General features: G+C 40.6%; 3 protein-coding genes across 7 annotated transcripts in view; 2 read left to right on the top strand and 1 right to left on the bottom strand.

Annotated features, from left to right (window-relative positions):
- BRCC3 (BRCA1/BRCA2-containing complex subunit 3) overlaps positions 1-7,687 on the bottom strand; it is a 69,161-nt gene extending 61,474 nt beyond the window's left edge. The window contains exons 1-5 of one of the 2 annotated variants that reach the window (XM_017516219.2): positions 7,440-7,687; positions 6,751-6,767; positions 5,655-5,709; positions 1,818-1,937; positions 582-669 (exon numbers count right to left, since the gene is read on the bottom strand). In XM_017516219.2, coding sequence (XP_017371708.1) covers positions 582-669; positions 1,818-1,937; positions 5,655-5,709; positions 6,751-6,767; positions 7,440-7,562 — 403 coding nt within the window. In that variant the 5' untranslated portion in view covers positions 7,563-7,687. The remainder of the gene's footprint in view (positions 1-581; positions 670-1,817; positions 1,938-5,654; positions 5,710-6,750; positions 6,768-7,439) is intronic. The other variant, XM_017516220.2, reaches the window with a different exon arrangement.
- A 149-nt stretch (positions 7,688-7,836) lies between these two features.
- CMC4 (C-X9-C motif containing 4) lies at positions 7,837-17,639 on the top strand. 4 transcript variants are annotated; one of them, XM_017516216.2, is made up of 3 exons: positions 7,837-8,123; positions 15,038-15,105; positions 17,262-17,639. In XM_017516216.2, exons 2-3 carry the CDS (start codon positions 15,048-15,050, stop codon positions 17,408-17,410), a joined length of 207 nt encoding a protein of 68 aa, XP_017371705.1. In that variant the 5' UTR covers positions 7,837-8,123; positions 15,038-15,047; the 3' UTR covers positions 17,411-17,639. The 4 variants fall into 4 exon arrangements, with proteins under 4 accessions (XP_017371705.1, XP_017371706.1, XP_017371702.1 ...); XM_017516217.2 differs by having other exon boundaries at positions 7,837-8,138; XM_017516213.2 differs by having other exon boundaries at positions 7,855-8,392.
- Positions 7,953-14,135, top strand: MTCP1 (mature T cell proliferation 1). The gene is made up of 5 exons (XM_017516212.2): positions 7,953-8,392; positions 13,013-13,164; positions 13,281-13,451; positions 13,533-13,584; positions 13,671-14,135. The coding sequence occupies exons 2-4, from the start codon at positions 13,060-13,062 to the stop codon at positions 13,578-13,580; spliced, it is 324 nt and encodes a 107-aa protein (XP_017371701.1). The 5' UTR covers positions 7,953-8,392; positions 13,013-13,059; the 3' UTR covers positions 13,581-13,584; positions 13,671-14,135.
- Positions 17,640-18,242: the final 603 nt, after the last annotated feature.

Raw genomic sequence — 18,242 nt, 5'->3', positions numbered from 1 at the left:
TTTACCCTTGTGTACAATGGGAGAAAATCTCTAACTCACAAGTTACCACAAGGATTAGAGAAGAAAACATTTGTAAACCATTAGCACATAGTTAAATGCTCATGAATATTAGTTCACTCTCCCCAAGTTATTCTCCTTCTTTCTGGAGAGGCAGATACAGACAAAAAAAAAAAAAAAACAACTATGCATCTCAAAAAGGGTAAAGGTAGAGAGAAAGCACTGATTAGAAGGGTAAAGGTGTATATTGAGAGCCCCCAATGGACTATATGTAAACAGCATTTGTAAAAATCAATTTTGCAAATTTTAAGTCTGCAGAGAGGGAGTGTCCTGGACAGTAATGATATTCAGCAATCAGCAATTTTTAGTTAACAGTTTAATTTTTTTATATCAACTGACATACTTATTAAAAACAATCAATATGACATAAATCATTACTTTTAATACACAGTAAAATAAATCAAAATAATAACAACTGCTGAAGGACAAATTTTGATTCAAAATAACCATACCCTACATAATAAAGAAGGAAACATGATATTAATTTTTGAGAATAATAAACATTGCAACCCCATAATACTTACCAACATGTGATGGCCAAACAGTTATATGAGGATGGGAATGATACCAGCCCACGACTCTCATAGGGCGACCTGTCAGTTCAGCCAACCTGTGTGTCTGTCAAGGTACTTTCAAAATGTGGGAACAAAATTTCTCATGCTAATAAGGGCTCAGAAAGCACCCTGAAGTTTAAATAAACTCACTGCAATTTAATGGCAACAAAAGGATGAAAGAAGGTTCATGCTGAGTTTCCCATAATGCCCGTTTAAAGCCAAAAAAAGTTAAGATAGAATCTATAGTTATCCTGTAAAATGTGGATTCGTTTTTCTGAAAATTACTTATATTAAAACATAATAATCCTTTTTATGCAAGTAAGTCTGAGAAACAATATTTCTAGGATATATTTTCAAGTTTTCAAATGCCAAGAGAAACTACTTTCCTTGCATTCACTCCACACGATTCCTAAAACATTTAATGAACAATCATCCACATAAGGTGTTTAGCATAGTGCCTGGCACCTAGTGCTTAACAAATAGTAATTGCAGCAGGGCAGAGGTCCTGAGAGGAGAGCTGCACAGATATCCTCTATATCCGCACTTGAGTATTCAGCAGATAACTGATGAGCGGAAGCATGTGTGGCCTATTGGAGGCCAGGGAAAGGAAGCCTCAAGAAAATAAAAGGTAACTCTGCCCAGCACTCAAGCAAGATGGGGATCAGCTTCATATTCACTTAAGAGGCACTGGCCAGGGCATTCTGAATCATACAGAAACAAATCACAGGAAACAAATGCCCCATTTTTGATCATTTGGGGTTATATTTAACATGAAATATTGCATTCAGTTCCCAACATTGCATTTTTTGAGAGGAAGTCACAAATGAGAATCTCTCAAGAGGATAGAGATCAAGACAGTAAAAGGCCTAGAAATTAAATGATACTAGGAAAACTGGAAGGAGGGGCAGGGAGGAATAGAGAGAAGACTAGGGAGGAAGATTGAGGGGACTCTACACAGAGTTCATTGTCACAGTGTTTGACCCTGAGATCTTTTGGCATTTAGAAGCAGGAATGTCAGAAATTTCTAATTCTTACAATAAAAGCCACTCAAAAGGAGAAATAGAGAGAAATTCTAATAAACAAACAACTGGATCTAAGGGAAGAAAATTTATGAAACGACCTAAAGCAGGATGACTGTAGCGAGCTGACCAATGTGGCCCAGCAACCCCAGAGCACATAAAAGCTTCTATTGACCAATAAGGATATCTCTGCCTCTGTTGAAGCTGCAGACAGCTGCTCTGGAGAAATTTCAACTCGGTCCTTCCTCTTATCAGAACGTCTTAAGATGATGACAGAATGAATGTGAACAATTCTGACAGCGTCAACCTAAAGGAAAATCCACAAAAATGGTTACTTATGGCTCTCTCCAATAAAACAGCCCCATTCAACTATTGAATTGCATTTTATTAAAAAATCAGATTAAATATTCCATTTTAGAAAACTGACACTTTTCACATGAATACTGAAATGTTTCAAATAAAAGACACCCAATCTCAATATATACATTTCAGACACAAAAATATAAAATACATATGCTAATATTTAGATGAAGGAATGACTTTTAGAATGATCAACTAGTAATTATTTGACTTACAACTATGTACAAAACACTGTGTCATACAAAGGAACATAAATCAGAGTGCTGACAAAGGGTTCAATGTGCTGACGACATGGCTGAGTGGCAAGTTATTATTCATGAAACTCCACTAAGATAATGTAGTAAGTCAATGCCATAGGAGCTGATATGGCTGGGCTCTGTGTCCCCACCCAAATTTCATCTCACATTGTAAACTCCACATATCAGGGGAGGGACTTGATGAGAAGTGATTGGATTGTAGGGCTGGATTTCCCGCAGGCTGTTCTCATCATAATGTGAGAGTGAGTTCTTAGATCTGATGGTTTAAAAGGGTGGCACTTCCCCACTCACTGTCTCTGTCTCTCCTACCACAATGCAAGATGTGTCTTGCTTCCCCTTCACCTTCCACCATGATTATAAGTTTCCTGAAGCCTCCCCAGCCACATGGAACTGTGAGTCAATTAAACCTCTTTTCTTTTTAAATTACCCAGTCTCAGGGAGGTTTTTTTTTTTGGACACAGGGTCTCACTCTGTTGCCCAGGCTGGAATGTAGTGGTGTGATCTTGGCTCCAACCTCCACCTCCTGGGTTCAAGTGATTGTTCCACCTCAACCTTGCCAGCAGCTGGGATTACAGGCACACGCCACCACACCTGGCTTTCTGTATTTTTTTGGTAGCCATGTTGGCTAGGATGGTCTCGAACTCCTGACCTCAGGCCCGTCTCACATCCCAAAGTGTTGAGATTACAGGCATAAACCACCACGCCTGGCCTCGGGAAGTTCTTTATAGCAGTGTGGTAACAGACTAATACAGGAGCTCAGAGGAAATAACTCACTTATATTAGAAAAATAATCTACATAAGCAGAATATGAATCTAAAAAAGAAAAAAATCTACATAGAAAAGGCAGACAAATGTATCTATTCCTTGATTACTGTGGGAGAGGGGGCAACATGGAAGTAGTAAAGTGTGAATGAGGTGTCTGGGAGACAAGTTAGCCGACTGATTTGGATACAGAGCTTGAGGTGAAATGGCAGATGGCAAATCTAAGAAAGGTAGAGTGAGAATGCACAAGACCTCAAATGCCAAGCCATGATTTGCAGGATGAACTCGAAGGAAAAAAGTTATTTCAGATAAACTGTACATGAAGTAACAATTAAGTACTGGGCTAAGCAGATGGCAGAGATGGAAGAAACAGATGTGAGACCCATTAAAAAGAATGACTCTACAAGATTTGGTAGCTTATTGACCATGGGTGATGGTGGATAGGAAACTGGCAAAAACGACTCTAAAGTTTCAAAGTTGAAGCTAGGTAGAAGATGTGAGGCAGATCAAAGTTTAGAAAGGCTCAGGAAGGAAAGAAGATGAGCTTGTTTTCAGATGAGATAATCTAGGATGAGAGATATACAATATGGCAATTTTTAGCAGGCAAGTGGGATTATAGCTTAGACTCAAACAGAATAAATGCAGGAATCAATAAAGCTTTTATGAGTGGACAAATTAAGTGTGGAGAAAGGGAGCAGAGGTCTTGGCCTGAATCAAGAGGAGTGGCCACATTTAGGATGGGGAAGGAAAAGAAGGGCCAGGGAGGAAGACAAAGAAGGCAAAACCAGAACAATGAAATGGTACAAGACTGTCAAGGGAAAGAGTGGGCTTAGCATTATCAGATGCTGAAGGGACAAGGGTGAAATCTGAGAGGAGGCTTTTGAAACAAGCTATAGATTTTCACTGTGCAACATCGGTCTGATTTCAGATGTGCAACAAGTGTGAAACACATATGGAATTCAAAGATAACACAAAAAGGAAAAAAAAGAAACATAAAATATCTCAACATTTCTTAATATTCACTACATGTTAAAATAATAATACTTCAGATACTTAGGTTAAATAAAACGTACCATTCAAATTAATTTCATTTATTACTTTTTACTGTGATTACTAAAAAAAATAAAATTATGTATATAGATTACATTCATGGCTCACATTATATTTTTTTGTGATTTATTTTTGTTTTTGAACTAAATACTCCAATTAAAAAGATTATCACACTGGATTTTTTAAAGTATTTACCACTAATAAGAGACATATTTTAAATACTAGTACACAGAAAGGCTAAAAATAAAAGGATAAAAAATGCACTATGCAACACTAAAAAGGCAGCTTAACTAATAAAGTTTAAAATCTAATTTAGACAGTACAAACTGACATAAAACTCAAGACAAGGGCATGAAATCTTAAAAATAAAATTACATCATTAAGATTTGGAATGTGTCTTAGTAACTGACGTCCAGGGTGAATTGTATCTTTCTCTCCTTCTTGCTTTAGTCAGAAATTTCAGTGCCTAAGAGAAATGAGAAATATTTAATGCATAGACAGAGGAAGAAGAGGGGTCTATAAAGGAAAGGGGGAAACAGGAATAAAGGCAATACAGCAAAACCAAGAAAAACTCATGAGAATTCAGAGATTCAAGGAGAAAGATTAAGGTAAGCACCAGGAAATAATCCACAAAAAGTAGAATTAGAAACGAGACCTCAGTGGGTTTGACTAGGGAAAGTGAAAGAGTAGTAACTGTAGCTTATTCTTTTAAGAAGTCTGGCTATTAAAGGAATGATATAAGAGTAGTGACTACAGGAAGACACACGATTAAGAAGTAGCTTTCCTTTCTGAAAATAAGAGTAATTTACACATATTTTTATCCTGAGAGAAAAGAATCAGGTGACAGGGAAAAGGCCCAGAAAAGAAACAGAACATCTGATAAACAAGGTCTCTGAAAAAACTGCAGCTTTGGACAGGAAGATAACCTATTTCTCTGATATGGGAAGAGATGCAAAGTGATTAAGGTGGAAAAGTTTGTAAATAGTAGTAATAAGTAGATGAAGCTGTGGCCTGATAACATGGTGGGAGAAGGGGAAGTGATTCATTTTTATTGCATTTTACAAAAGCATAGGTCTATGACAGATTGGAGAAAAAATTAAGTGGTCCTATGCCATGATTAGGTTAGAAGCATTACACTAGACCATCAAGGCTAGAGCATGCCAGAAAAGGTGCTGGAGGAGTGCAGACAGGAAGAAAGTCAAGGTAGACTAAGAACTATGATGCTATGGGTAATCTGCCTGTTTAAGAAGAGAGGGTTGCATGAGTAGACGTTGGATAAAGAGGTAATAGTGATGTGAATGACATGCCAAAGTCTCAAGGAAAGTGAGAGAAGGGCCAGAAAACAGACAGTGACAACAAGGAGAGCAGCAAGAGGGTGGTACTGATAGTGATTACTAATCTTGCTCAAGTAGAAACAATATGCTACAAAGAACAGAAAATTAGGTCCCATTCCCAGTGAGTAGACTCTTCATCTGATTTTACTAGAAAGAATATCTCATCCAGCCAGAAACCAGATACTCTGGCTGAGATCACTGGATTACGGAAATCTTTCCCCAACTGCAAGTTTCCACCATGCAAAATTCTAGCACACATACCTTTTCAGCAACTGTGCGCATTTCAGTTCCAGTATATGCAAATTTGGAGTCACTCCTATTGGGAACAAATTAGAAAAAAAAAAAAGAAAGTGGAGTTTGGAATATAAAAAGGGAATTAAAGCAAAATAACCATTTTTTGCAATGAAATATTAGCAGAGACCAAAGAATAGGAGGGAAACAGCTGAGGCTAGAGCTGCACTCTATATCTGTTAGAAGCAATCTGGGACACATGCACAAATGGCTGAGTGTATAAAGTTATCATGGACAAAGCTAAATTCCTGGAATCCTGGGTATTAAGGAGGTGGGCTTGAAAAGTACACTATGGTACGATTTCAAGTTAAAATTAAAATGTTACTCAAAGGTTTCACCACCTCAAGCATTGAAGCTACTGGGGATTTCTGAAATAACGGTGAGGATCACCAGAAGAAAAGGCAATGCCACACTGTCGATTAACATGAAGGAATGGATCAACGGGGAAATGCCTGTATATGTTCTGTGTCACAAAGAAAATTACTGATATCTCATTGGAATTTCAGGGGAAAGAGAGAACATGAAATACATTGAGCAAGGCCAGACGTGGTGGCTCACGCCTGTAATGCCAACACTTTGGGAGGTCGAGGCAGGCGGACTGCTTGAGCCCAGGCGTTCAAGACCAGGCAGCCCAACATGGTGAAATCCTGTCTGTACAAAAAATACAAAAAGGAAAAAAAATAGCTGAGTGTGGTGATGGGCACCTGTAATCCCAGCTATTCAAGAGGCTGAGGAATGAGAATCGCTTGAACCTGGAGGTGGACGTTGCAGTGAGCCGAGATCACACTACTGTACTCCAGGCTGGGTGACAGAGTGAGACACTGTCTAATCCCCAAAACCCAACAATTACGATAATGCTTATTAAGATGTTTATCTCATATCTAAACTGAATAGGAGGTAAGGCAGAAACCAAAGTTCAGGGTTGGGGTGGAACTCAAATGGGATCATTGAGGGAGCCGCGGAGTCGTAAGACACGATCCAGACACAGTATTGCCAAAGTCGACATAATTTTGAGTTAACAATGACTAAGGCATTATAGGATATGAGTAAACAAATATAGTCTTACCTTGTATCATCGTTCAACTAGAGTGGGAAAAAGCAGAAAACATTATTGATTACATTAAGCTTGAGGTACGTGGATGCAGATTATATGACAATTCGGTCATGTGTTCATGTAGACGGCATGAAAGACTGGAGAATTACTTTAAATTGTAAACAGCTAAACTGTATTTCCTAATCCCATTTGGCCGCTCTGCAGCACAATGCAGTGGAAACTTTTGATTCCTTCAAGCCCCGAACCTTCTAGTTAGGCTCTTCGATAACCTCCAAATGCTTTGGTTCATATCTGTGCTCCCTAGACGGAGGACTAGAAGTGAGGCAAGTGGTTCTAACTGTGGTCAGCTGCTGCGTCGCAATACCCGGACGTCCTCATTGTACTCCAGAGTCTTTCTGACCTGCCTTGCAGTTTTGGTCAACGAGCGAAAAGCGTAGATCTAAAGAGAAGCCCCAGGATGCAGGAGAAAAGGCAAGGCTCCCGGGGCCTGTGCAGACCGCTGGGGGCTCGCAGGAGACTAAACAAGTGTCAGGCGGCCAGAAGAAACGGGGATCTCCGCGACAGAGCCATGTAAAGGGTGTCCAAGGATCTAAATCGAGGATGCCTGTGGCCTCCGCAGCCCCGGGAGCTGTCGGCACCCACACAGGGGAGACAGTGGGACTGCTCAGCAGGGTTCTAGCCAGGCTGACAGAGCTACTCACCTCCCCTATGCACAGCCCCATCACCTCCTCCTTCTCTGTGCTCAGAGCGTGGTTGAGACAAACGAGGAAAGCGTCAGACTCAAGATGAACCGCCTGCACCGCCTGCACCACCTGCACCGCCATCTTGGCCCGACCCTTCTCACGTCCGCCTCGGGCCCACTTGGTTCTGACCAACCGGGTGCTGCGGCGCAGCCTCCCCAGCGCCCGCGCCCTGCGCTCCGCCCAGGCCTGGCCTTCGGCGCGCGGGTTCCTTGGGGGCGGGGCTTAGGGAGCGGGCGGGGCTGAGGGGGCGGGGCTGAGGGGGCGAGGAGGGGGCAGCGGGCGCGAGGCTGGCGCGCGGGGGCGGGCCTCGGGGCGCGGGGGCGGGGCCCCCCCAGCAGCACCTGGGAAACGCCCGCGAGGGTTCGGGCAGGCGTGGCCGTCGGGGCGGAGGGCGGTGGCCGGCCGCGGTCCGGGCTTCAGGCCGGGCGGCGGGGGTGGCAGGGAGGCGGCGCTCTGGGGCCGCAGGCGGGCGTACTCTGAGCGGCGCCCGGGCGCCTGGGCAGGCGCCTCGCGAGTACCGGCGCCCATTTTGCCCGCCCGCTAAGGAGACCCGTGCGCGGCCTACACGCTTGGGGGACAGCCCTTTACGACGACATCTCCGCGAACGCCGGCCTCTTGAGCCAGGGGGACGCTCTTTTGAAAGTCAGTCCCCAAACAGTTAAGGTTTTATTTTATTTTGTTTTATTTCCAAGTCACAGCCCCCGAATCTCGTACAACTCTCCCTGGACCACTTCCGGTTGCCGGCCCGTGCCTCTAACTTCGGTTCGAGTGACCTCGGCCCGGGATGCCCCTCGGCTCACCCCGGGCTCACGTCGCGTTCCTGGCTTGAGTGGCCCAGGGTGGGAGACCTGGAAGTTTTAGCCTAGCTGTTCTCAAGGCGGATTAATTAGCCCAAGAAACATTATATTCATGTGAGTAACCTTTTGCAGAAACAGTGTTATACTGTATCTGAAAAAGTATCACTCTTAAGCTTGGCTGCTGCTACTTTCTACAAAGGCTTTTAGGTAGCTATTTGTTGGATACAGGGAAGGGGAATTGGAGGACTTCAGTGTTTATTCAAGTTCGGATGTATCACTTTAGGTATCCAGAATGCAAGTTTCCTCGGGTCTCCTTGTCTGCATATCAGACAGTAATTTTATTTCGAGGTATGTCAAACGTGCCAAGGATAAAAGTACAGATCTTCCAACTCACAAGTCTAGGAATCACACGTGGATTTTGGAAGCGACTCTAAATCAAAGCACAATATATGCCGTGCCGCCTCCACAGCCCGTCCGTGTTCGTTTCTTTGATTTGGTTTTCTACTTTGTGTAGTTTTGAAGCCAGGCAGGTATGGCAGTACTGGAAAGGGAACATTGCCAAGGTGCTACTTGAAGTGTTGATGCTTTGCTCTTTTCTCCCAATTCAGTTCCAACCCAAGTCTCCCCACACATAGGGCCCCCATCCAGTGCAATTATCTGTTATGTGCACACCAGCAGGCTCTGTCTTTACCTAAAGATTTCTAAGGATCAGATGGCACATCTTTCTATAATTAATTTGATCATGATGAAGGTTGAAAAGTTTTCATGTGCAATTACGTTGGACCCATCCAAATTTTCCCTGGTTTCAATTTTATACCACATATCATTTTCAATTACTGTTTGTGTCTACTATGCCCCATCCTGATGAAGCAGGAACGGCTGTTCTTCTCATTATTATATTAATATTTGGTTATGGCATATAGTGCCTTTAGGCACTTTCAGGAAGAAAAATACCTTTTGTTTGTTATTGGTGGTAGTCAGTCTCATATTCCAGAATGAGGTTCACTAACTTTTCTAATGGTCATGGCTGCCTTTTACAGCTGCAGGCATTTAAAGTTGAACAAAATTATTAACATTTATGGCAAGCTTATTATAAGCTACTTACTAAGCATTTATATGCCTGGTACATGTAATCTGCCCCAGTTAGAATCAAGCTCAACAACTTCCCCACTGTGTGACCTTGAGCAAGTTACCTAACTTCTCTGTGCCTTACTTTTCCTCACCTTTAAGTGGGGATGATAATAATACAGCCTACCTCATAGTGCCCTATGAAGACTGTGAAAATTAAATGAGTCAATATATGTAAGTATATAGGAAATGCTAAAGACTATCGTGACTAATGTGTTCTTTAATTCTCATTTTACACCTCAGGAAACTGAGGTAGAGAACATTAACTTATCCAAGGTTACAAAGCTAGTAAGTAGCAGACTCAGGATTCATACACAGGCCTGGGCCTGTGTTCTTGGTAATTTCACTCATTGTAATTGGACAAGTTTATTAATTGACTTCTAATAAAATAAGTGTATTCAACTGATCAATGTTCAAAAACTGTTCATCAACCTGGCAATTAAAGCGAACAATACTTTTTTTAAAAACACAAAAGAATTTATTCTGTAAAGGAAAAATGATAGTTTTACTTAGATTACTACCTAAGGAAGCCCTTCTATCTTATACGTCATCCATTTAGAACCTAATTTACAAAATGCCTTACTAAGAAATTGTCTGTCTTGGCTACTGTGCTCTCTGGCCCTGAAATCAAGGTGACCCTCATGGGACAATCTCTTCTAGTGGATGATAAAGTTATGCAGTTATCTAAACATTTTTGAAATTCATTTGTATTTGCAGCTGGCAGTATTCTTTGAGTTGAGTTGCACAAGTTTATATTCCATATATTGTATTGCACCTTGTACCTAATTCTATGTTGAGGTTTTAAAAGATGATTTGTCTTAGTTCCAGAAGTCCTGAATTTTGTAAACAAGTGTCATGTGCAAATAAATAAAATGTTCTCTAGTCAAATAAATTTGGGAAATGTTAACATAAAGTTTCTTTACCGCATACCTTGCCAGAACGGTTACTACACTAATGTACTTTATGACTCTCCAAGATTCCCAAACTTATTTGACCAAGGAAAATGCTGAGAGCAAGTTTTCTAAGAATCATATTATGAAACCTGTGATTTTATAGGCTTTGATCAGAATCCCTCTCCCTCAGCCCTTGCTTTCTTTGTGCTGAGGATGTTGTTAGTTTGTGCTCATATAGTGGCTTCTCTGTCACTTAATCACTGCAGTTGCCTTTCTCTGGGCCTACATGCCCTCAGAATGGTAGCACACACAAATCCAGGATAATGTGCTGAGGGGTTGTTCCCAGGCTCATCCTGCTGATGCCCAGCATGTTGACCTTTGGGTCACAGCAGCACATCACACTGCCTTTCTTCTGAGAATATTTTGTAGTGACTCCATAGGCATCTTTGTAGTGACTCCGTAACTCAGACCATCATCTCCAGTCTCTTTGCCCCCTATTCCACTGGCATTATTTCCTTTTAATGTCAGTATAACCAAGACAATTTTGTTCTCCATTCAAAACAAATTTAAATGTCAACATTTTGGTTGTTGCTAGGACTTATGTATGAAATTGAGATGGTACTGAAACCCTTAACACATGGTTTCCACTTTTTAAAAACAATTATTGGCCACACTTAAATCTTTTGTGCTTGAAATCCAAGCTTTTGTATTATATTATTTTGACATTAGTATTTATCTGGTTTTTATTTGTATTTCTCTTTTCCAAACCTTTGGGAAGAAGTAGAGGCAAAACAGCTGTATTTGCTAAATGGGTAGAAGGGGGGCTTTGGCAAAAAAATATGTATAAATTATAAATTATATATAGCTAGAGACTTATGCCTAGAGAATCAATCTCTACCCACCTATACATAGCCAATCATGACTACCACTGTGGCCTTCCTTTGTTTCCCTTCCCTGCCCACCATATATATACACCTGTTCACAAAAACATTTCTTGACCAGTATATGAGCTTGGGGTGCCCAGAACTGTATCATTCCTGCTACTGAGCAATATACAATACTGTGCTTTAGGGAAGACAGGACTTGTGAAATAAGCAAAGCAAATGTGTAAGGTGATTTTGTTTAAATATAAATGTTACAGTAGTCATAAGAGGCAAGAATTTTCTTAAGTTTCATAAAGGAGGCAGGCACCTGGACTCTGTTATAATAGCACTAAGATAGGCAGAGAGGCCCCGGGAGGCATTTTAGGCAAGTGGAAAGCAAGAGCAAGGGTATGGAGCTAGAAATGAGCCTGGTATTTGGGGAAAGTTTGTCTCAACTGCAGTGGTAGTTGTAGTGCCTAATGGAATTGGTGACATATAGGATGTAGCAACTGAATAAGAGGAAGAAATCCAAGATAACTCATAAGTTTTGAGTCTGCAGGATCAGGAATGGTGGTATTGCCACTCAGAGAAATCAGGGTTTGGTTAAGGAGAAAGTTTAGAAGAGTTTGAAATGAGAGAGTTCATATGCATGAAAACTAACATAGGAGCTTACACCAGGCTCAGAGTCGGATGCACTCAGGGTTTAATGGGTGAAGCATCTGGTTGCTCTTGACAGTCTCATTTTGAGGACTCTAACAACCACTCTCCCATGCTGCATTTCCTTTCCCACCTAATGGCCACCTAATGGGAATAGGAGGTCTTTGTTTTGTGGGGCAGCTCCCCCCAGTGCCATATCTATGCTGTGGCCAAAGGTAGAAATACGGTACAACTGCGCCTTAATGCTAAAAGGTTCACTCATGCAAAATGCACATCAAGTTATCGTGAGGTCCTGAAATTAGATCTGGGGCTTTGGCAGAGGATCGTTATATTTTGCCCTACCACTCATGCTTTGGGAGATATGCTTCCTTTACACCTCTCAAATGTGCTTCTGGTCTTCTAGCTTAGGAGATCAAAATTTAAACTGAGTCCTCTATGGAAAAATGGGCTCCTGTAACATCCTGCAAAATTATTAAAAGAAAACAAGGACCTAGCTGGATAACTCATTTGCAGTCACTCAGCTCCAGATCACCATGATCCCCAAAGTCTCTTGCAGGTCAGAAATTCCATGAAGCTACCTTACTTTTTGTAGCAAGAAAATCCCCTTCTAGAAATGCCCATCACTGTATATAAACTTTCTTAGTAAACTGGTAAATAGATCCTTTGCCCTTAAAACAAACACTTTCTATATCAACTCTGAAAGCCTTGCATATATGTCCTTTAGAATCTTACCTTTTAAAATGGAAACTGCTTGGAAGTGGCTTTTACCTGAGGAATGTGGCATGCATGTGTCTGTTATACTGCCTTCCTGCCAAAACAAGTGTCTCCTTAGGCATGCTCTTTGCATATTCTATTGCTAACTATATTTTGCCAGACACCGCTTGTGAATGCAGTATGTATGAGACCACTGCCCAGCTTCCTGTAGTGCTAGTCCTACATATCCACAGAACTCCTCACCTAGCCAAATTCTTGAGCGCTTTGCAGTCAGCAGCACTACCTGAGGCTCTGCTTAATGTCACTTTAGTTGTCTTGCAGAAAGCTTCAGATGTCCTTGGTTCTATGTAGGTTGTGCAAAAAGACATATATGAGGTTTGGTTCTGGTTGGTGGTTGCTAGTACCAAGTCACCTTGCTTACTGGTGAGTTCATTCAAACCCAGAAAGTCACACCTGTGTCCTGTGCGCGGGTGCTGCAGGCTTAGGTGGAGAAAAGCAGGGCTAGAATTGGAACCCAAAGCCCAGAATGGCAGGAGAGGATGTGGGGGCTCCACCCGATCACCTCTGGGTTCACCAAGAGGGTATCTACCGCGACGAATACCAGCGCACGTGGGTGGCCGTCGTGGAAGAGGTAACTGTTTACATTTTGCTTATTTCTTTGATTTTGCTTTCAAGTAACTTGGTTTCTATTCCAGTCTCAATATTCTGAAGTCTTTGGTTTTATTTTTGGTCATTCCTTTCCATTAGGAGACGAGTTTCCTAAGGGCACGAGTCCAGCAAATTCAGGTTCCCTTAGGTGACGCAGCTAGGCCAAGTCACCTTCTTACCTCCCAGCTACCTCTCATGTGGCAACTCTACCCGGAGGAGCGCTACATGGATAACAACTCTCGCTTGTGGCAGATACAGCATCATTTAATGGTACACATGTTGCTTAATTACTTTCCATTGTATTGGGACTCTCGTAACAGAGTACTCTATAAACTTTTCTTTTTCTGACAGGTCAGGGGAGTACAGGAGCTGTTGCTTAAGCTTTTGCCTGATGACTAACCTGGTATGTATTTCTATTTCTCCTCCATCTTCTCCCTCTTTGTTTTGACTCTATTCAGTTGTGGTGATTTTAATGATTTTTTTTTCCAGGTGCTGGGATTCTACGAAGATATGCTCCTTTGTTCTGTTCAGTATATGGCAATCACTTCATCCAGTACTGCAGTGCACCCACCCTTGGGCCTGGGGGGAGGGAGTGGGTTGAAAAACTGCTCAAGAACACAGAAGTTTAGGAAGGGTCATGAAGAATACTGCAAGTGAAACTGCAGAGAGAGGGTTACACAGGCAAAAAGCAAGTCAACAAAAGCACTTAGTCAGGATCCGTAACTTGAAATTGACTCCTTTGGAAATTGCCATAGAACCCTTAATGGACATCATCGGCTGGACCTGGGATCTGATGAATCCCACAAAAGTCAGCACCTTCTACAGAACAGATGCCCTGATCACCAAGGACTTGGTACTGATTTAGAGAGAAGAGAGCAGCTCCTAGCAGCATCAACATCTATTTGTCGCTTAGTTGCCCTGCAGCAATTCACCTGCCTTTCCTTCTCCCATCCTGTAAATATCCTAGGTTTTGCTCCAGTGTTTCCCATCCCAGTACTGACCTAATTTGGATCTACTGAGTATTTAGAGGGCTCTGAAAAGAGATAACGCATTGATGAAATTAGCTACAAAGGCATCTGGGCCTTTTTTCTATCTGAAATTGTGTCTTCAAATTATTGGAAGTTGCTGATCAAAATTGTGGGCTCTTAAATTCATTCTCTGATTACAGATATTTTTTAAAAGCTGGTTTCTATAAGAACTTCAAGAAAAACCATTTTAGCTGCTTAACTGGCACCTTTCTCAGGAAGTAATAGCACCAAATATTGCTGATTCCTAGGAAAACATTTACTACTTGTAAAGAATTTCCTGAGTTAAAGTCTCAACAGTTTATATACATTAAAAGTAAGGTTTTTACTTAAAGAAAAAAAAAGTCTTGGGAATAATAGCTACCATGTATTTAGTCCTTTCTGCCTTCCAGGCACTATTGTATGCACTTTATATACTTTATCACACTTAATCATCCTGTCAATGCTTTGAGGTAGGTATGGTTCCCACTTTATATATGAGTAATAAAAAAAAGCTCAAGGAGTTTAATCATTTATCAAGGGTTTCTTCTGCGAATGATAGAGCCAGGCTGTGCTGTTGGCTCCTTTAGCCTAATGTTGGTTTACAATATTCAAGAAGAGTTGATTGAATTCAAGGTTTTTTCCCCCATGTATATATCTTCCAAACCTAATGAAATGGATATGATAGAAATACAGTTGATTCATCCTATGTTTGGGAAGAGTATTTTTAGTGTAATTGTTTTCCAGCAATTGTAAGGGCATACTGCTTGTTTCAGAAGAAAATTCCATGTGGAGGGGTTTTAAAGTCTTTTTGGAAAAAAAGCAAAATAAAAATCATTTTTCTTGTTTTAGTTTTCTGGATATGCCACTGAAGGACCCGTGCCAGAAGCAAGCCTGTGAGATTCAGAAATGTTTACAAGGTAGTATATTGTTAAATGCTTTAAAACTATTTTTCCACTGTGAACTAACTATAAGAGACCAATCATTCTTTTATCTGTATTAACTCTTTTTTTTTTAAAAAAAAAAAAAAAAAGATGGGGTTTCACCATGATGGCCAGGCTGGCCTTGAATTCCTGACCTCAGGTGATCCACCCACCTCGGCCTCCCAAAGTGCTAGGATTACAGGCGTGAGCCACCTCGACCGGCCCTTAACTCTTTTTTAAGAATGTAACAATTATCCTGAAGATTTTCTTCATTGTATCATCAAAGATGCAGAAAATAAAAAGTAATGTGATCAAAGCTAGCGATTTTCACTCCTGGTCACATTGGCATCACCTGGAGATCTTAAAAACTTACCTAGAACAATTCACACTTCCTGGGGCTAGGGTCTGGCTGGGAATCAGTCTAGAAAGCTAACCAGATGACTTGAATGGACAGCCAGAGTTGAGAATTACTAAGCTAAGCAAAAGGGTTTTGTTTTTTGCTTTTTGTTTTTTTACTAAAAGGCTAGTTTAAAATTGGTTGGTTATGCTTCACTGCAGGTGACAATTCACTTTCTAAAAGCAATCTGGAAGAGGTGGGGTTGAAATAACAATTGTAATTCAGGCTGCCAAAGTCAGCAACTAACTCTTAAAGGCAGAAGTGAATCTCAACTAAAGCATATTTGAGGTGATTCATGCATTTGTCCAGCTGCTAAGTTTGACCAAATGTTGGAGGATTTCAGTTTTCTAATCAGTGAATGATTATTGCCAGAAGAGCAAATAGAAAAAGCAATAAGGCTATCTGAATTTGAAACCTTTTTTAATAAGTTTTCCTCATTAGTAAAGTAATAGATAGAGATGCGTGGTCATGTTCAAAGTTCCCCCAAAGATTCACCATCAAAGAAATACTTTGTGTATTTTCTTGGACTTTTAGCTTTCATTCTTGGACTTACCTTTTTTTTTTTTGATGTAAGCAATATTTTATAAAATTTTTTAAATTCAAATGTTGATGTATAATAATGCCATTTTCGTCATACTTTTCTTCCCTCCCTCCGACTTTAAGGAAAGGGAAAATGTTTTTTTGCATTTAATTCATTCTCCCACATAAATCCTTACCTTGTTTGAAGTAACCCATGGCTAAGGGGAAAAATCACATTAAAAAGAGCTAGTGACACCCCCTTGGCACACTGTGGGAGGATTGAGAGCTGGAAAGACTAAAAGAGTTAGCGTTAAGCACTCACTAAATGACAAACACCATGATAAGGACTTTACATGTAAAGTCCATGAGGTAGATGCTACTATGACCCCCACTTCATAGATGGGAAAACAAACACATAAGTTATGTAATTTGACTAGGGTCACATAGCTAGTAAATATGGTGGGAATTAGAACATCCCCCCAAACCCACCCTTGGTCTAGCTCCAAATCTGGACTGTTAGCCACCTTGCTAATCAGAATTGTCCTTCCTATCCTGAGCTAACTACCATGTATCCCATTTTAGTGCTGGGAGGCTCATTAGATTATCAGCTGACCTAGAGCCTTTAGGTCAGGTCCTCCTTAACTTAGTGTTTATGTATAGTAGAGGTCTACAAATGTTTTATGAAGAAGGCCAAACAAGTAGTATTTTAGGCTTTGGAGGCTAAAGGTCTTTGTTGTATGTATTGTATATGTGTTGTGTGTTTACAACCCTCTAAAAATCTAAAATCCATTCTTAGCTCCCAGCTGTAAAAACGGGCTGAATTTGACCCTCATGGGCTGCAGTTTCCCAATTCCTGATGCACAGCCTTGGTAGAGGAGGTCCAGCAATCAGCTTAAACTGTATGCAAAATAAGGTGTGGTATATATGCAGTTTCCTAATTCATCAAATTAGTGACCGTAATAATAATGATGTTAAAAACCAATATCCTAGAAAAAGGTGCATGTATGCTGTTATCCGTAAAGGAAATTAAAATAGCTTTCAACCACTTTGAAATCATACTTTTCTTCCTAATGAACCTGTTGACAGGTCTCTAAATTAGAAAGAATTTAGTCGACTTTGGTGTATATTCCTTCTTCCAGTTCCATAGGTATTGAAAGTTAAAGGGAGTGGGAAGCACTGATCTAAACTTCCCTTTACCTATGAGATCATGACTAGAGTCTGCCTGTATGTTTTTCAGCCAACAACTACATGGAATCAAAATGTCAGGCTGTCATCCAAGAACTGCGTAAGTGTTGTGCTCAGTATCCCAAGGGAAGATCTGTCGTCTGTTCAGGATTTGAAAAAGAAGAGGAAGAAAACCTAACACTGAAGTCTGCATTGAAGTAAAGTTCTGCTGAAGTGCTGCTCCATGTTTCTACTGAATGATTTTTTTTTTAAATCTTCCTGTCTTTCTTCAGGCCAGGTAGCAGCAAATAGCAAATGAAAAAGTCAGCTATAAAAGTTAATGAATATGCCATCTATGCAGAACAGACAGAAATTTAAACAACACATTCAAAGACAAATATGTACAATGTAATAAACTGAGCTGCTAAAATAAACCTGTTGAAGAGAAAAATTTTGGTTTTGAACTAAATGTATTTTAAGACTATTACATTTAGGGTATTAATGAATTATCTTTGAGATCAGATCACTTGTGCCATTCATCAAACTTAAGTCATACGAGGTACGTTAGGTGAAAGGACTCTCTTCCAGCATCACAGTTTTGACACCTTTTATAGATAACATGTTAAATTAATGCAAAGTTGCCTTTAAACGAACTCAGTACTTTTTGTGCTTCCAATAATGCAGAGCAAAAAGTGTCTTTCCGGATGCCAGTAAGAGCATTTCTTTCTGTTTTTGCATCCCCACTGGAGTGACTAACCAGAAGTGCTTAATATTCATTCACTTAGTGGTAGGAAAGGCATAGAAATGATTCTTGTAATGTTTAATGATTCTTAATGTATCATCAAGGAACTGAAGAAAAAATTTTCATCGGAAGTCAGGTAGGCAACAAGATAATTCAAACTCTTAGTTGGTTTATCTATTCTTTATATCCTGATAATAACAAAACCTGTTACAGAGGATCCAGACAACATTAATACAAAGCTGCTGAATGAAGCCTGTTGACAGTTGTCAGTCACTTTATGTAGTAGGAGGAGGCAGCATGCAACAGGCCATT

The sequence above is a fragment of the Cebus imitator genome, unplaced genomic scaffold (genome assembly GCF_001604975.1).
Source record: "Cebus imitator isolate Cc_AM_T3 unplaced genomic scaffold, Cebus_imitator-1.0 Scaffold576, whole genome shotgun sequence".
NCBI lineage: Eukaryota > Metazoa > Chordata > Mammalia > Primates > Cebidae > Cebus > Cebus imitator.
Note: the sequence above shows the minus strand (reverse complement) of the source record. Positions and strands in the feature narration are given on the sequence as shown.

Coding starts and splice junctions, on each gene's coding strand:
- MTCP1 (XM_017516212.2), top strand. CDS start 13,060: ATGGCAGGAGAGGATGTGGGGGCTCCACCCGATCACCTCTGGGTTCAC. Junction 13,165..13,280: donor GGGTGGCCGTCGTGGAAGAG/GTAACTGTTTAC, acceptor CCTTTCCATTAG/GAGACGAGTTTCCTAAGGGC. Junction 13,452..13,532: donor AGATACAGCATCATTTAATG/GTACACATGTTG, acceptor TTTTTCTGACAG/GTCAGGGGAGTACAGGAGCT.
- CMC4 (XM_017516216.2), top strand. CDS start 15,048: ATGCCACTGAAGGACCCGTGCCAGAAGCAAGCCTGTGAGATTCAGAAA. Junction 15,106..17,261: donor GATTCAGAAATGTTTACAAG/GTAGTATATTGT, acceptor TATGTTTTTCAG/CCAACAACTACATGGAATCA.